General features: G+C 38.2%; 2 protein-coding genes across 2 annotated transcripts in view; one reads left to right on the top strand and one right to left on the bottom strand.

Annotated features, from left to right (window-relative positions):
- Positions 1 to 10,254, bottom strand: part of btbd7 (BTB (POZ) domain containing 7) — an 80,258-nt gene extending 70,004 nt beyond the window's left edge. The window contains exon 1 of the mRNA XM_077219440.1: positions 9,809 to 10,254. The gene's annotated coding sequence lies outside the window, so the exon portion shown is untranslated. The remainder of the gene's footprint in view (positions 1 to 9,808) is intronic.
- Positions 10,255 to 11,790: 1,536 nt separating this feature from the next.
- LOC143729622 (uncharacterized) lies at positions 11,791 to 13,325 on the top strand. The gene is made up of 2 exons (XM_077220955.1): positions 11,791 to 12,021; positions 13,063 to 13,325. The coding sequence occupies exons 1-2, from the start codon at positions 11,902 to 11,904 to the stop codon at positions 13,171 to 13,173; spliced, it is 231 nt and encodes a 76-aa protein (XP_077077070.1). The 5' UTR covers positions 11,791 to 11,901; the 3' UTR covers positions 13,174 to 13,325.
- The last annotated feature ends 5,552 nt before the right edge of the window (positions 13,326 to 18,877 follow it).

The following is an 18,877-nucleotide window of genomic DNA, read 5'->3' as shown; positions in this document are numbered from 1 at the left end:
ACCACACCGGATCTAGCTAGACCGGAAACAAAACAACAGGCACGCCGCACACACTTGTTTGGGCTTGCAAGCCGGCCAAAGAGTAGTAGGCTAATGTTATGTTTTGAGTGGATGGCGAGCACGAGACGCCGAAACGGATGCCAATAAGATTCTGAATGGTAAGCTTACTTTTAAAAAGTTGCCAAATGGTTCCATTGACAAGACTAGGGCTGGGTAAAAATATCGATTCATCAATGCATTGCAATTATTTGTTTCTCAATTCAATATCGATTCATCAAATCCTATGAGTCGATTCAGCCCACCGGCCAGTGGCTGCGCTGTGGGCAACGCTTAGTGACACAACGTTGTATAAGACGCGCTTTACCAAAAAAGCAAGATAACGGACAGTAGCTGCACACCGTTCAAGCCTGCACCACCAACCAGGGACGTCGTTAGACCTATTTTAGGGGGGCTGAAGCTACCCCAAAATGTTCCTAACCCCCCTAAATGATAATAAGAACAACAATAAGTCTCCGGGAATATATTGATAGCGGCTCCTTGATGTCCGCAAATTAGTTAAAATCTCCCGAAATCTAAAGCTTGCGAGCTCCAAACCGTGTAGCACGCCCACGACAGAGAGAGAGCGAGAGCCCTTGCGTGTGTCTGCGAATGTGCACATGTATGCACATTTTGTGTTTCTGTTTACATTTCTACAACTTGAATGTATAGGAAGAAAGAAATATACTTTCTATTACAGTAACATGCACTTTAGAGGTGTGTTTATAAAGCACCTGTTTGTTACAGTTGTGGTTTGTATTCAACACATGTACAATATTGTACAGTTTGTTCTGCTAAATAAAGCATGACAGGAAACATGCTGGGGTAAATTTGTTCTTAAACATTAGTAATACTGCACACATTATTTAAAAATATACTCAGGTATAGGGGTGGGCGATATAGCCTCAAAATTCTATCACGATATTTCAAGAATATTTGCGATATTTATAGACATTTTTTTTGTTGTTGAAAATTTTCTTATTATGTTTATCTCGCCTAAATGTTTGCTTACTCATTGCGTTTTTACAATGTGGTAATGTTGTTGTAAAGAGTTTACACAACACAAGGAAGCTTGATTTCAATCTTTGAATTAAATGTTAAATGTGTGTAGGTCTAACACCAGTATTCAGAAATACTACAGAAACATAATAAAGTCATCAAATGTAAAATAGCAAATAGTCTTTTAGTTCTGTTTCCTGATTAAATTAAATACATAGGCTAATAATTCTCATTCATTACAATTAAAGCTATCTTTTGTTGTTTTGACGACAACATTAATGACAGACGCATAGCCTATGGCTGCTGTCACTTTTACAGCTAGTGCACGGATCCATTGCTGTTTTCATTATACTGTCTGTCACACTGTCACATGCGTTTTATATATAACCGACTGTGTTTATGAGTATACTTACCAAGACCGGAAGTTTTACACAATTTTGCGTTTTCCCCCCCATTAAAGCGATATAATCCGCGAAAAATAACTTTAGTTTCTCGCGAGCTGTAGGCTACTCTATGTATGCACGCAGTGCAACTCTCTCAGAGAGTGCGCGAGTAGCTTACTGGATAGTTTAAAACCGCTTGAATGTTTAAACTGATAAGAATTAAAAAGACTTGAAAATTATTAACTTTAGTTACGATGCACTGGTGGCCCGATTGTGCAAGAGACCATTCAGTCATGTCCCGACTCCTAAACGCGCGCGAGAGAAGACGCGCGTCGGCAGCCCCGATGAACACTCAAGCTGTTTATGAAATTGCTAAGCTGCTCTCACGCTCAGACAGGTGTTGTTGTTGTGCATGCTAGGGAAAGTAAATGCGCCATACGTCATCGCGTCGCTATATCATTGATATCGCGATATGACACTTTTTTATCATTTAAAAATGTATACCGGTATTATCGTGGACGGTATGATATGGCACACCCCTACTCAGGTACTTAATTACTTGTGTATTTACTAATTATTGAATCGATATCGAAGCTAATAAATCAATATCGAATCGAAGCCTCAAGAATCGAAATCGAATTGTGAAATTCCTAACAATACCCACCCCTAGACAAGACCAAAGTGATCTGTGTGTTTTGTAGTTGTGAACTGAGCTATCATCGCAGCAGGTCCAGTCTGAAATACCACTTGATGACCAAGCACACAGCTGATGCGAATTCTCCGCCCCCTCGTTAAAGCCAGGCGACAATGGATGAATTCAGACAGAAGCACATGGATACCACAACTAAGAACAAACTTACTGCCGATCCACTTTTCCATGTTGATAAGAGCATTAAAATGAGAAAAAAAAATAATGGGACAAAAATAAATCAAGGGACATTTAGAAATTAGAATAGATAGAAAAGTGCGATTAATTGCGAGTTAACTATGACATTAATGCGATTAAATATTTTAATTGTTTGACAGCCCTAGAGATAACCTGACTAGGGGTGTCCATGGTTAACCGATTAAAAATTGCGTAACCGAGTGAAACATTTTGCTCGGTTAAGTGGCGTCAATGGCGTGCATTGAATTTAGTTGTAATAAATTTTTGCACCGCCAGAGCGCTCCCAGACATTTGAATTGTCCACAAGAAGTTCACTTTTCATAATTTTAAGGCCATAAATAGGCTTTCATTTCTCAAATAGTGTAATGTCTTAATTTTAGTTTGAATAGGTCTTAAATTAAGTGATCAAAGATGTGATCAAAGCCTGGAGTGGAGCGAAAGCACGTTCCTCTCTCCACTCTAGCATTCTGTAATCACTTCGCTAACAGTCCACTCCTGGTTTTCAATTCCCGCTCACAGAAAAAAACTAACATGTAAAAAGACCGCTTACAAGTAAACATTTTTTTAATAGTTGGTTGGGATGAGTAGCCTAACTGAGTAGCCTATTTAATTGGAATATCAAATAGGTTGTGCGATTATTTAAAAAAAATCTCCATCTCCATGTTTTCGGTGCTGACGCATTCATGTAATGTAGCCTGGGTTGCGCTGCCAATAACCTAAAAGCTGTCAAAAAGAGCAGGCAAAAGTAATGATTATGAATATGTCAAATATAGCAAGGAGACATTTTAATTGTTTGCAGGCTCACTCAGCTGGAAAGATGAAGTTGACAATGCGGATTCGTGATCTTCGCGGTGAACACGCCAGAGAGAAATGCACTTTTCATACGGATTACATAAGCAGAGAGCAGTCTGTTTTCTTTCGTTTTGAATTGTTGTGTTTAAAAGTAGACATTTCAATATAGATTTATTTCTCAGGTCTGTGAGACAAGTAGGCTACCTTATAGCCTACGCTGAGTTTCGGAATTCGTTTATGAGATGAGCTCCAGTTCACGCGCCGGCGGCTCCGTATTATCTAATGTCTGCTATATTTACTTCTTATTTCGAGGTAATTGGTTGATGAAACATTGATTAAAATTAAGATACAATTAATACAAAACGAAATTCACTTTAAAGAAAGGCTTTGTGCATTCTGTTTGAGGTCTCTGTGAAAGTTTTAGTGCCGCTTCCAGAACTGCCACGTCCCATTGTTTGTTCCATATAAATGCGAACACGAAAAATAAAATAAAATGAATATTTTATGTTCTGGGGAGAACTGGCCCTTCTTCATTCGGCAGTAGTACTTTTGGTTTGTGCAGTGTAATTCACAGAATTAGGTAGCCTAAAACAATATTTTGCCACCTAAAAGTTAAAGATGTTTTGTGCAGTTATTAAAGGTGTTAAAAATGAACTACCCCTTTCTCGTGTGTCTCTATCTCGGGGTTGCGGCGCGTAGACTATGGTTAACCGAGTATTAACCGCTAAGGGCCTCGGTTAACGGTTAATGAAAAACTTGAAAACGTGCAGCCCTAAACCTGACCCAGATTGGATGGGTTTCACAAGGAAAATGTAACCCTCTGGGGTATGAGGTGTTTTCTGGGTCCTGGAGGTACTTTGACATGCCCTGACATTTGTGCTTATTTCCTTTACATATAACATTTTCATGACTAAAGTCTGATTGTGTATTCAGCACAAGCTCTGCTACAATATATATGAGCAGCATGTATGTAAAAGTTTATAGTTCAGAAAAGTCACAGAAATAAGGCCATAAAACCCATACTGAATATTCGTTCACAAGACTTTTGTAAAATGGTTTCATAAGGATTACAGAATATGTATTGTTCGATAAGACTTGCTTCATTTAAAAGCAGAAGATTCAAGCTTTCTAAAGACATAGGCTATCTCTCGTCCGTGTGGCAAGTATTCGCTAAGTTTCAGTTCATTTTTGTGGCGCATTTCTTAAAGATATTCACAAAGACAAATGCGCACGTTTGATTCTTTATTGTACAAGAGCACAAAGTTTTGCTGTAAGCGTACACAAATAAAAGTACACATATATTAAAGTTTCTAATGATGTCTTACAGCTTCTCTGTATAAGCTGATTAATCCGAGTAAATGTAAATAACCAGTCTGTCTGGGCCAAAAAAAAAAAAAAAAAAAAACGAAATACCCTGACTGCAACTCTCCAAGCAGGGCATTCCAGCAGTGAGTTGTGGTTTCTGAACACACACTCCAACAAACCACTTTTGCCCATTTCATCCCTTTAAAATGAATGAATAAAATCCTGCAAGATCTGAGGTCTCATACAAGAGTGATGTCAAGCCATAGAAGTAATGCTGAATGAGAGTTAATTTAGAGACTTCGCAACGCAATATTCCTGAATGATTGATAAAACCCTCAGGCATATGGCAAGCAGTTTTAACATTTAATCCTTAAAACGTACTAGCATCTATTTACATGCTACTATTACTTATTTGTTTTTAGATATTAGTGCCTATTTTTTAGGTACTAGTGCTTATTCTTTAGGTACTAGTGCCTTTAAAAGAGTTCTTATTCATTAGATTAAGCTTCCTAAAATAGCGGGACCCCAAATCGGACCAAGAGACATGGTAAAACGGTGCTACCATTGTCATTGTTTCTAACACAATGGAGCGGTACACACCACAAGCACTCATGGTCGTTTAAGGTAATGATATTACGAGAGCTATTTCCTCCAATACTTTTATCTAGAAATTGCACGTTGTTTGATTCTCCCGAGCGCCACATTAAGAGCTGCAGATGACACTGATATTTTAACAACAGAAGCAGAAACAATATAGATTGATACGTTCGCTAAAAAACTGCAGAAAATAAGAATGCAGGATAGGGCTGCACGATTAATCGCAATTAACATGATAAACAATGCTTTAATTGAGAATATTTGTTTTCTTCTCATGATAAGCACATTTTTATTATGATGTACATTGTTTGTTTGTTTTTAGTAGATGGGCCTACTTATTTTAAGCAAAATATAAAAATGGTCCAGACTTAAGGCTTAATAAGTGTTTTTCACACTTGAAATAGTTAACCCTGGGTCATTCTAAACCCCGGGTAAACGGAATCCTGGGTTGTCTTTCACGTTTCACACTGCTCATACTATACCCGGGGGTCAACAGTTAATTCTGGGTATTCATAAGCTGCCGTTTCACACTTCACAACCTTAAACTTCAAGTTAAAGTCCTTATTTGCATATTGTGTCAGTCTCACTGACTGGACAAACACAGCATGTGACCTGTTTACATAAAGGCTCTAGCATTGTGCGTCCTCTACACATTGCTGACTGTAATATAAAAAAAATTCGGAGTTAACTTTTCAAACTATAAAGATAAAAATGAAACTGTCTCTTCTCCTCCCCAATTGACACATTTCCCATCACCGTTTGACATTTTTCCTGTCATACGCAGAAACGACATGACGGAATTTTTCCGTCACTTCCCAAAGCACGTGAATATAAGGCAGAGCAGGGTCTGCTAGCCCTGCATCTAAATTTCAAGTGTGAAACGCTCCTACCCGAGGCTAAAAACGGTGTTTAGAACAATGATAACCCTAATATTGCTAGGCGGTATACCGGTTCATATCAAATCGACTTGAAATGTCAAAAATATTCCCAACTATGAAAAATAGCTAGCCTACATGTGATCATGGTCAACCTGAAAGTTAACACTTAACAGGCCCCGAAGGTGGCTCATATAGTAAACCCCATCTGCACTGCAATTTACCATTACTTTTTATGATGCAACTTCACTCCTTTAAGATAAGGCAGATCTAGAGAATGGCATTTCTATGAGAATTAGTGAAACGGCATTAAAGCTCACTTCCAGCATTTGAAATAAATCCACTGCTGAAGTCTTGGTCTTGAACAGCACTGGGTTTCATTAGATGATGATGATGATGATGATGATGATGATGATGAGGGCTAGACAAAGGAAGTGAGCACTTAATTCCCATGTGTGTTTGTGAAAGAGAGAGAGCTCAAACAACCCATTGGACAAGGTGAAATATTGGGACCTGAGTCAGCCTGTCATTTTAAGAGAAGGGGGGAGGGGGATTGGTTGCCAAGGACAACAAGGGGGAGTGGAAAATGAAAACATGTCCCACTTTCCTTTCCTTTCCCCATCCAATTTCGCTCTCCAGTGACAGCAGCCAGAGGTCAAGCCAGTGTGCTTGTGGAACTACAGGGACCTTCAAAGACTGAAAAAAATATTTGATTCATATTTCTACATCCATCAGCCAACTACAATTGTTTGGCTTAATGTTGGAAAAAAAATAGCAAACCATTATAGCAATTATGTCAGCAAAGTCCAAAAGAATAAGGACGCAGTCCTTATAATGCAGCATATTTCCTTGTTTGTCTGAAATGCAAAAGCCAAATGAGCTGTAACACTGTACTGAACATGAGGACACATCTTATCACATCATAAGATCATCATATTTTTGATGCAATAAGATTATTATAAGATTATGGAAGCATTGTAAACAAAAGCTCAATAAAACATACCTGGGGCATGGTTAATCGATGCAAATGGATTTGCAGTTGTCTGATGCTTTTCAAGGTTATACAACTGGCAAGCTCCTCATGCTACATTGTACACAAGTACAACACACAACACAGTCAGTCTGCGAAACTTTGGCACATTGCTACAGAGAGACATGAACTAATTCATAACAACAAAAGATTTTATAAGGATTCTTGATGGACTGACTAGATCTACTGTCAGCTGTGAAGCATTTATCCCACAGGCAGCACTCAAGATGAGGATGGCCTGACGGTCCACAGTGCGAGACAATTTCGGGACAGTTGGCAGAACTGTCACTTGTCCTATCAGGTCAGTGCTGCGTTGTCACTACATCTTGCATTCACTGATGGTGTACTGTACATGCGTTTTCACGTCTTGCAAAATAAAACATTTGTGACAAATTGATGGAGTTGAAAATTCTGCTTTTTAATGACACCAAGTTAACATTATATCCAACTGACTAATTTAGATTAGGTTTGCAAGAATGACTGGAGATAGTCTCCGTTTCCACAGAAATATTAAGCAGCACAAATATTTTATACATGGATAAAAATAAGAAATGTTAAGCACCAAACCAGCATATCAGAAGGATTTTTGAAGGATCATGTAACACTGAAGACTAGGGCAATGGCTGCTGAAAATTACAGGAATAAATTACATTTTTAGCAGTATTTTTGATCAAGTCAAATGCAGCCTTGGTGAGTATAAAATACTCTTCAAAAATATCTTACTGACTGGCACAAATAAGCCAGCAGAAACAAAAAAAAATCTTGTTAAGCCCTGCCCATGTGTTTCATCTAGTGCCATGCACACTATGCATTGTGCTTTTTTGCAATAATATATTATGCTAAAAAAGCTAACAAAAACAAAACAATTAACATTTTGAAAAATCTTTACTCAGCTCATTTCCACACATTTATGGCACTAAACGAAGCACCAAAAACAAAAGATACACAGCAAAAGCAGTTCCTCTGACTCTTGCATTAAATTCCTGTCATACAAAAGTCATACAGAAAGCTATGAGGAAAATATAAAAATAGAAGTCAATATTCACTGAGGTGTTAACACAAACGTCAGCAAGTAAATCATTGGGAACCGGATCAGTGATTAAAAAAAAGCTGATTCTTCGCAATTAACTAGTTCAAACAATTCAAGAATCAGTCTGATCTGGATCTCAGCAGTTTTTAGATTATAATCTCACTAGATGGGAAGATTTTAAAAACCTTATGAGTATAGAGCACACAAGTCATATGGACAACATTTTTTATATTTCTAATTGAGCTGTGGTTACTGATCTTCAAGAAAATTATTCAAAAAATGTCATATCTGGCACAGTAGAAGGTCCTACAGGTTTGGAAATAACATGAGGTCAACTATCCCTTTAACACAGAACTGCAGCACTGTCAGACGTAAATCTGACTTAACTGTTGGCACAAGCACATATTGCAGCACAGCAGCAGAGGAAAGGATGGCCTACATCACAAGACGATGAAAAAAGAGGGGGAAACCCCTAAACATCCACCACAGTCACAACACATTTACAACATACTGCAGGACCCAAACCACAAACGGCTCTCTTCACTCAATTGTTTCTTGAATTACCCACGTTGATGAACAACAATGCTGCTGATTGAGCTATATTAAGGACGACATTCTCTCAACAAAGAAGCGCCAGATAAAACCGCACAGAATTAGTTTGGTTTTGTTTCATTAAAACGTTAACCTTTAATTCTCATGGGCAGGCACAAGGCTATTAGTAAATCCCACAGTCACTACTCTTGCTTGGGGGGGGGGGTGGCGGGGGGGGGGGTGTCTGGGGCATCTGATAACCAAGGAAATCCAGCAATTTGGGTTGCAAAACAATTCTTCATTAGCAAATCTCACAAAAAAATGAAAGGCTCCACGTGGGAAACGGACATACTGTAGAGGGGAGTGAACTAAGGGGGGGCAAACAGGATGGGACTTGACATAAACCAATTTGGTCATCAGTTAAAACTTTACCTTTAATTAGACCCTGATGACTTCCAGAATTCCAGAGGAAATAAACAGTCAAGACAAAGACAGGGGAATATGTTCCTGTCCACTAATTTTCCTAAACAATACCCAGTCCAATTACAGAGGTCCAAAATAAGGCAGAGTCCAGTTGCCTCTTTTCTAAATACAAATAAAGGCAGGCCAGTGAGAGAGAACCTGTTAGATGATTTTAAAAAAAGCTCTCTCGTGGGGACTATAGCTTTTTATAAGCAGAAACATCTCTAACATGCCAAGTAAGCTTTTTGATCTCTAGTATCAATGTGTTATTCTGGGCAACTGGAAGGGTAACGTTATCTTCTAAAAAAAAACAAGTAACATTTTTGAAACCAAACTGGTTACAGCATGCTGGTAGCTACTGACAGCTCCACTTGAGCATGCAAGCTTATTCCTAGTATGATTCTTCCTCTTTATTAAATGACGTGTCCGCTTACTGCTGCATGAAAGCATTACATCTCTAATAACTGAAAACTACGCATTCTTAGCTAACTTAGCCTAGCTTTATGTGCATTTAGCATTCAGGTGGTTCTTAACAGCTCCTTTGGGTGAAAAAGTTACCAAATTGCGGTTTATCTGGTTGTTTCAACCTCTTGGTGCAATACACTACAGAACTTACGTGGTGTTAATGTTTTCTTTTGGTTTAGCATGCAAGCTAACCATAATAACTAAGCTTTGCTTACTAGTTATGTGTGGAAGAGTGTAATAGGTTACTATATGTAGTTTAGCGGGTTTTAATAATCACGATTACGGATAACCAGTCAAGGACTAACTTATAGTGGTTTTAGTACACAAGGCATAACTGTAAATGTAGCTAATTCAGCAGCTCGCCATGGCAGATTAGCAAGCAAAGCAAAAAAGGAGGAAAAAATGCCCTAACGTTACCTGAGTCAAGTTTACTGCTCCACTCTTCTCTTCTTGCTCATAAAACGAGCCAAAATCCAAGCCAGCGACTTCTGATATTTGCTTAGACGAGCAAATTCGCTCGCACTTTTCTTTCGTAGTGTTATTGATAAAAAAAAGCCTCTGCGCGTCCCAGGTTCACACACACACACAGAGACACACATACATACATACATACACATATATGACACGCTAGCAGGCTGCTAGTACTTTTACGTTACACCATCCGTCCTACATTTCTCGCTTTTAATGCCTCGTTCAACAACAAAACAGCTCAATTAGAGTCTGTGCTCTTCGCTTTCAGTTTCCCGTGAGCAAATATTACATGTAGTGTTGTATCCTCCTCTTATTCGGTAAAACAATGAGGGGAGGGCTAAGCTTCAGGATTCGGTTAGCAATGTCGCTACGCCATCTATCTGCTCGAGCTCAGATGAGGCACACAGCAAAAAGGTCCAATCAACCTTCTGTGTTGGTTGGACCTATGGGCCAAATAAGACAATAGTGTCGAAATGTAGTGAAGCAATAGATTAGAGGCAATTTTTCAGTCAAATGTTTAGTTGTTTTATATGTCTATACATTACTGTTTAAAAGTTTGGGGTTAGTAAGAATTTTTAAATAAATTAATATTTTGTTATTTCTTAAATCAATCAAAGGAGACAGTAAGGACAAGGTTCTATTACAAATAAATTCTGTTCTTATACATTGTATTATAATAATATATTATATGTTATAATATAAACTTATAATAATAATAACCTATATTAGTTATATATATATATATATATATATATATATATATATATATATATATATATATATATATATAAAACTCATCAGGCTTTTTTTTCCATTGGATGGCGACAACACCACATTATTGAACTATATGTCCATGAGGTGACTTCAAATGATGGCCTAATTTTTCATAAATCTTCATGACATCATTCATAATTTATGCAAATGTATATTAAAATCATTTAAAAAATATATATTAAAAAAATACTTATTTGTCATTTCAATAACTTTATACACACCTCTCACTATCATCAACAAAGACTGGTATGGAGATTATGATGTGAAAGCTACCTTGTTTTCAGGACGTCCCACCCCCCCCCCCCCCCCCCCCCCTAGTTTCACATCACTAGGTTTAATCACTAGGTTTAATCAGGTTTTCAGATCAGTAGGTTTTTGGGAGGGGAAAAATCATCAGTCACAACTTCTTCTTTCCACCGAAGATATCAAAATAGCATAATAACAGGACACAAAAAGATTGCTCACACCCAGTACATAAACCAAACAAAGAGTAGGGTGTATCCACTGTGGACAAACTGTGGAAGTGTTGAATGGCAAGCGGTGTTCTAACATGAAAGACAAGCCTCTGTAATGTGATCACCAGCATGAATGAGTCGCAATACCACAGGCCATACTGACAGCTGACAGAACACACAGCCAGCTGCACTACTTTCTGCACTTTTATCTCCCTTTAATCTGCTCCTCTAATCAGATCTCTTGTAATTTGTAACTCTTTGTACTGGACACAGCCGGACAGCCCTAAATGCACATTAAGAGAGCCAGGTGTTTCTTGGCTACCTATGTTCCTGTGAACTCACATGCTGTCAAACAGCGGCTGCAAACCATGGTGTAAATCACACAAGACATTAATTGTAGAAGAAAACATATTTACGCATATAACTACATATTATAGCTTGTCTAAGGTTAAGAAGAACCTTTTATAATTTTATGGGTTAGGGGTCTGAGTTGATGTAAATCAAGGACAATAATATGTCATGTTTGGTTCTTTGATAAATAATGACTTTATATGCTACTGTTTCATTTCACATCTTGTTGAAAGGGGCATTGAAGAAAAGTGGGGGTCGTATTTTCTAGGCCCCTCCCAAAGAGTGGGCTGGTTTTGGAAGATAAAGTCCATTATATGACAGGATACATCTATTTTCTCTTCAGCAGTCCTGAGGCAGGAAACCCAGCCGTTGCACTCAATGAACATCCCCTCTTTCCTTCTCCCTTAACTCTCTCAGACGCATCCAGACTTACTAGTGCTGACCCATACAGCTGGAGGGATGCTGGGCTTTCTGAGGGGAGCTGTGCATCCAGGGACAGTCAGCAGGGCGAGGGATATTGTCCAGAAACGGAACTCCAGCATCTACAGCAAGCCACCCAAAAGCAAGATTGGACCTGGGGTGAGTGAAACAATTACAAAATCCTTTTACAAAAAAAGATTCATGGGATAAGTCAAAGTTAGTTTAACTGAGGTCAATGGAGATAATGCACTCAAAAAACGTTTTTCAAGATGTATGCATTTCAATTAATAGTTTAATTTAATCAAATTGAATTAAATAATCCGTTCATATTATGAATTAAGAATATTAAATGAGTAAAACATTTTAAAAGAAAATTTCTATGAATCTTAAACTTAAATTTAAACACATTTAATTTGATGGATATTACTATTAATTGAATTGTGTCAATTTTGAAAAGGCTTACAAATATTTTGAATGTGGAATTAGCTCGGATGACTCTTTGTATTGGAGAACATAATCCTTGTGTTTGGACAAGAACGGAATTACAATGTCAAATAAAGTTTAAAACATTTAAAACATCACATTTATTTCAAATAATATATATATAGATATATAGATAGATATATACATTGTATATGGGGTGTATACTATTTTTTTTAAAAGAATTTACTTTATTAAGCCATATAGGATGCATTTAAATAAAAAATGACCGTACAGATATTTAAAAAAAGGACTGTTTAAAAAGATTTCTGTTTCAAATAAATGCTGTTCTTTTGAACTTTCTGTTCTTTAAAGAATCCCGTATTTTTATTTTTTTTAAATATCACGCAGCACAAATGTTTTTAACATTGATAATAATGTGAAATCTTTCTTGAGCACCAAATCAACATTTTGGAGTTATTTCTGAAGCCGCACTGTAAAAAATCTCAACTTATTATATTTTGTTTCTTTTTTGAGTTTTACTTCCAATAGTTGAGATAATTGTTAAAACAAAAATACAGTGTGGAGAAATGGCAGCTGAAAATACAGTTTTGCCATGAATGGAATAAATTACATTTTAAAATATATTAAAATAGACAACAGTTTAATAATATTATTTCACAATATTATTGTTTTTGAATTAAATAGTGGTGCAAATTCTGTAAGTAGGCTATGTAAAGCTGTTCAATTTCATGTGTGTATTCCTGTGTTTTTCTGCAGCAAAGTTTCTTGATTATGTCTGTGTTTGCCGTTGCCCTCCTGGCCCCTGCCGGGTGGATTCTGCACCACATCCCAGAATATCGTCAGAAAGCAAAACCCCCACCATCCTGAAGAAAGCACACTGGTGTACCACAGACAGACCTGGCTGCCTCTAAAGCATTATTCACCTCCAGTGAAACATGTAGAACATATAACATCATGAGCAACATCACAAATATAATAATAATAATATGTACAATAATATATTAATAAAATTATCCAATAATAAAATAATACAGTTAAACAATTGTTTGAGAGGGAGAAAAGGCCCCATTTGAATCTAATGAGAAATATAATTTCATGGTGTTTAATGCCTTAGGACTGTGGCCCTTAATGCCATTGTAAGCAGTGGCCCTTACTTCATGCAAAATGACTGCTTTTTTCTGAAATAAAGGTTTTCTTTAAACAACCTGTTATGATTGATAACTTGTTTAAAACTGTTTTTTAACTTGTGTTTCACTGTGATAAATGTTCTTGGCTTGGGGGCATTGTTTAGAAGTATACACGGAATATATAGAATTGCCTTAAAGGTAGGGTAGGAAAATTCTTTTAATCAGTCCTTGAAAACACGAATTAAGATATTTTTGATCAAATCTGAGAGCTGGATCACTCCTCCATAGGCTTCTAAGGGATTGACACTTGCTTGCCGCAAAAAGTATTCTCGTCGCTTGATAAACTTAAGATTGAGCCACTGTAGTCACTTGGACTTCTTTAACGATATCTTTAATAACTTTTCGGGGCTGGCAAGTGTCAATCCCTTAGAAGCGGAGAGGGAGAGAGCGAGAGACCTAGCGTGGGTGTGCCTCATGAAACGATGTAAGACAGAGAGTCAGGCACCGAAATCAGGCACCGAAATGTTCGTTCTTATTCGGTCTAGTTACTATCGTTTACGTCTGAACCGGTTCCCTATTGGCACCGCGTTTCGGTACCCAACCCTATTATTATTGTAATGTTATGTGCTTTGAGATATGAGGTAATTTAACGCCACCTCTCGTGATGCTTTGCAGACTCTGCTGTGAGCGTTCATGTCTTTTGGGGGAGGCGTGGCTTTGGAGACGTTCTGAAGGGAGGGTGGGATTGTGCTGCATCCCAATTCGACTACTTATAGCCTACTACTCCCTAAAAGTATGTACTCTTTTTGTAAATAAAAAGTACATACTTTGAGTGTGTAGCAGAAGAGTAGACAAGCTTTGGGACATACTACTTCGTCCTAACTTTAACTGACAGCTCTGCCGCTTAGTTACGTGCATCCTGTCACCATTGAAACTGCAGTTAAAATCCTCCATGTTCAATTTAATTTAATTTCCTACCATTTCGGAGAGAAATGTAGTAGCATGTTGATCTGCCAGTCGTAACTCTTTCATGTGGAGACTCTCCTCATGTGTTTTCAATTTGCATAATAATGCATTTAAAAGTTAATGACCAAACGTATCTTTACAAAAGTTCAACTGCTGGTGCTGTTGCAGATTAAATATAATGTGGATAACATTGAATAAATATATTTTTGTCAGGTTATATACTGATTATTAATCACTCAAACCCCTTTATAAACCTCTCTTCTTAAAGCTGCAGTAGGGAGTTTTGAGAAAATGTTGACTTAGCCTGAAAATTTGAAGAAGCACAACTTACAGGTCCAGCCCCCTTGCTCTCTGCTGCACTACAGCCCTCCATCCACAGCTCCTCCCCCACAGCGGAGCCTGCCGTGAACGCGCAGGCTAGTAAGCAGGACCACCGATGACGGCGGATTATAAACAGTTATGGAACATTCACTAATAGGGACGAAACATCAACAATATGCTATACATTGACTATGGCCTGCCCATACTTTGACTACAAACTTGGTCCTCAAATCATTATGTATTTTGCAATACATGTAACTTTATAAGGTTGCACTCTTTCTATAAGTTATAATTAGCTACTAAGATAACGTTAAAGGATTAGTTCACTTTTAAAAAAAACGTTTGCTGATAATTTACTCACCCCCATGTCATCCAAGATGCCCATGTCTTTCTTTCTTCAGTCGAAAAGAAATTAAAGTTTTTGATGAAAACATTCCAGGCTTTTTCTCCATATAATGGACTTCAATAGGACACAAACGTTTCAAGGACCAAATGACAGTTTCAGCGCAGCTTCAAAGGGCTTTAAACGATACCAGACGATGAATAAGGGTCTTATCTAGCGAAACGATCGGTCATTTCAAAAATAAATAAAAAACTTTAAGTTTTATAAGCACAAATGCTCGCCTTGCTCTGTTCTGTGATGCACGTTCGTGATCCTGTTCGAACTCGTTCATCCAAATGAACGAATCTTTTTTCGAGTCATTTCGTTCGTTGAATGAACGAAATGACTCCTAAAAAGACTCGTTCAAAATGAACAAATCTTTTTTCGAGTCATTTCGTTTGTTGAATGAACGAAATGACTCGAAAAAAGATTCGTTCATTTGGATGAACGAGTTCGAACAGGAGAGTCACGAACGACGGTACGCGCTCGCGCTGTGGAAGAGAGGGGTGCGCGTACACGAGCGTGATTGCCACTGCTAAGACATTCCTCCTGGCTCTGATTGGTTGTTTCTGACCGGAAGCGGTGTATTTCTGCAAATGGCAGTAGGACCACAGGGAGGAGCCAGAGGAGCTTGATTTTTTTCACAGATTATCTGTCTCATATTCTACTTTCAGGACATAATGACAGTTTTAACAAATATTTGTTTACAAAAGCTACCTACTGGAGCTTTAACTGTCGGACTCGCACATCCGTCATGTTTGTAGTTTTCTAACACTTTTTATTCAAGTTTGTAGTTCTAATCGAATCCTCGTCCAACGCGCAATGGGTTGTGGGCAATATTAGCCATTGAGAGTATGCACAGATCTGGACTTTCGGATTCTAAACGAAAAAGTAGCCCATTCGGGTATCTTTGGAATACTCATTTCAACATACTACAATTTGCGACACACTAATTCCAATTTCGAATACTATTTAGGATAGATAGTATGTGAATTGGGATGCAGCTTTATGCTTGCAAAGCTATCTTGCTATTGCTAACCTCTCTAAAATTACCTTCCCTACCTTTAAGATACTAATATGCCCTGAAGGGGAGAATCTGGAATCTACTGCTGCTTAAATATTTATCTAATGAGTGATTATAATCAAGGTATTAATAAATATTGGTCCTTCCTAAATATCACATGAGTTTAATGACTTCTCTAGGCTTATGAGATTTTACTTTGTTATAGAAGTTACCAGTGTTCTTCCTGAAATGTTCTTTTCATGTATTCTCTAACGTCTGTATTTTATATCTGAATGCAGTAACAGTACTTGCTCATTTAGCCTGGCTTCCAGAAATGAAATATGGACTCGTTTTGTGTTTGAGAAAGGTCTTCAACATGCGTTAAAACATACAGGGGTCATTGAAGTCTATAGTTTAAGGGACCATTTCTAAGTTAAAGCCTTACTTTCCATTTAGACTAAAGTGTCCTATCCTTGAGAGAAAGAACGTATTATCTTGACTCTCCTGTTTATAGTTTAGTATAGTTTAGAGCCTGGCCAAATCCAACCTTGGAAAAGCTGTGTGTCGGTGTGTGTGTGTTAGTCTTTTTTGTTACAGGTTAAGGAACCACTGGCATTATTGGAGATTAACCGACTTCTTGTTTTGGACAGGCCTGCGCCCAGCAACCCAAATCTGCGTCCTGGAAGGTCACGAGGTGCCTAACTTCAAGGTCCGAGTTTCAGCTGCATAATCGATGGAGATATGCTTCAATCTATCTGTATATATGTGTGGAAAATTACTATGTTTATCTATTTCTTAGCCAATCATTCACCTGAAGCAAGGACATAGCTTAGACCTTGGAGAAGGGTATAACTTCTGTGATCTTTGTAACTGTAAACGGGGCGGCCTACGAACTCCTTGTGAGTCTTGAAGCTGACTTCTGCAGATGAAACAGCAGAATTTCCTTTAATTTATTATTATTCTGACTCTTGTCTTAATTAATCATTTCTAGTTCTGGGTCTTTGACTGTAAATCCCCTAACAGCAGGGGCAAAGGTGTACCTTTTGAAAGGGTACCGCCCCATGACAGCTTTTGTACCTTTTTGTCTGACAGTGAATTTACAACTTATTATTGGTTCAGTTTATATAGAGGTCTATGTTTTGGATGAAGATTTGGGTGGGACACTGCCCCACATTCCCTTACAGAGCTGCAGCTGGCCAGTTGGCAAATTTGGCTAGGGCATCAGGTTAAACCCTTACTAATGTTAAGAAACACCCTGAGATTTTTTCTATGAGCACAAAGAGTCAGGACCTCAGTTCAACATCTCATCTTTTTACAGCACAGTGTCCCTGTGATTTTAGGGTTTTTGGGACCTTCACAAACCCCCTGCTGGTCTAAATAACATCCAGGTTTACCCAGGAGTCTCCCATTCAGATATTGATTCATCTCTGCTAAGCTTTAGTAGAGTTGCAAGGTGATAGCTGCCGGCTAAATAGCAAGCTACCACCCACATTGAGCATCTCGAAAGGTCTGTATACTTGAGGAAACTACACAGAACACTGATGTGCTTGATAAAATCCCACACACTAACATGATACGGTCAATGTTTGTTCATGAGTGTTTCAGTCCTCTTTGGAGCAAAGGAAACCTCATTATGTGATAGGCTAAGACGGTCATAACGGTATTCTTTAAAAAGTTTTTAATCATGATGCTGTTCACATGTACAGGTATATTTAGCCACACAACTAACAAAAAATTGTTCTAAGAATGATTTGCTAATGTTCAGATTAAGTTTTTTTTTAAATGTTTGGAATGTTCCCTGACCGCCAGAGACAGTCAATACATGGTGGAAGGAGTCGCCCCCATATCGAGAATCTCATATCAATTCAGTCACACATGACTACAACAGCTTCTGAATACGTCACGGTCTGTCTCTTAGTCATTCTCAATCCGAGTGACCAGAGACTCTGGCGGTCTTACAATTTATAGAACCACGGTTACGACTAGCAACCACTGATCTATATAATGACTTTATTAACCCCCCGGAGCCGTTTGGGACACTTTTATGATGGATATGATGCACTTGTATGGACTTCAAAAAATAGTGCCCATTCACTCCCATTATAAATTATAAATATTTTTTAATATAACTCCGATTGTATTCGTCTGAAAAGAAGAATGTCATATACACCTATGATGGCTTCAGGGTGAGTAAATCATGGGCCAATTAAAATTTTTGGGTGAACTATCCCTTTAACAGATGTAGGCATTATGTGGCCTATTGAACGATATGCCTCACCAATAGTGTCCGCTACCCAGTGAGCGAGCCTTTGCTTTGAAAAGGGTGCACCTTTCCTTCCGGGCCCAAAGCAGACAAAAAGCTGGTCAGTAGTACAGCAGTGGGCAGTCTTTGATACATACTGCCTAAACATACGCACTGGACATAGGGCCGCCTTGTCCTCTTGTATAAACGTGGCCAGCTGAATGGGTTGGTTTGTTAATTGAGGCGACAAAACCTTGGGCTGAAATGCTGGGTTCGGCCAAAGTGTAACTTGATTGCCCTCTGGCCCCCACCTGAGACACTGTGGACTCACTGACAGAGCATGTAACTCACTGACCCTTTTGACTGATGTTATGGCTAACAGAAATGCCATCTTCAGAGAAAGGCTTTTAATATCTGCCTGTTCAATAGGTTTGTAAGGTGCTGATCACAAACTGTCCAACACCACCCGTAAATCCCACTGGGTACACACTACACGTACTGGTGGCTTTAGCAGTTCAGCTCCCTTGAAG

Source organism: Siphateles boraxobius, unplaced genomic scaffold (assembly GCF_051911475.1).
Source record: "Siphateles boraxobius isolate OS27281-9 unplaced genomic scaffold, OSU_SipBor_1 8, whole genome shotgun sequence".
In the NCBI taxonomy this organism is placed as follows: Eukaryota; Metazoa; Chordata; class Actinopteri; order Cypriniformes; family Leuciscidae; genus Siphateles; species Siphateles boraxobius.
Note: the sequence above shows the minus strand (reverse complement) of the source record. Positions and strands in the feature narration are given on the sequence as shown.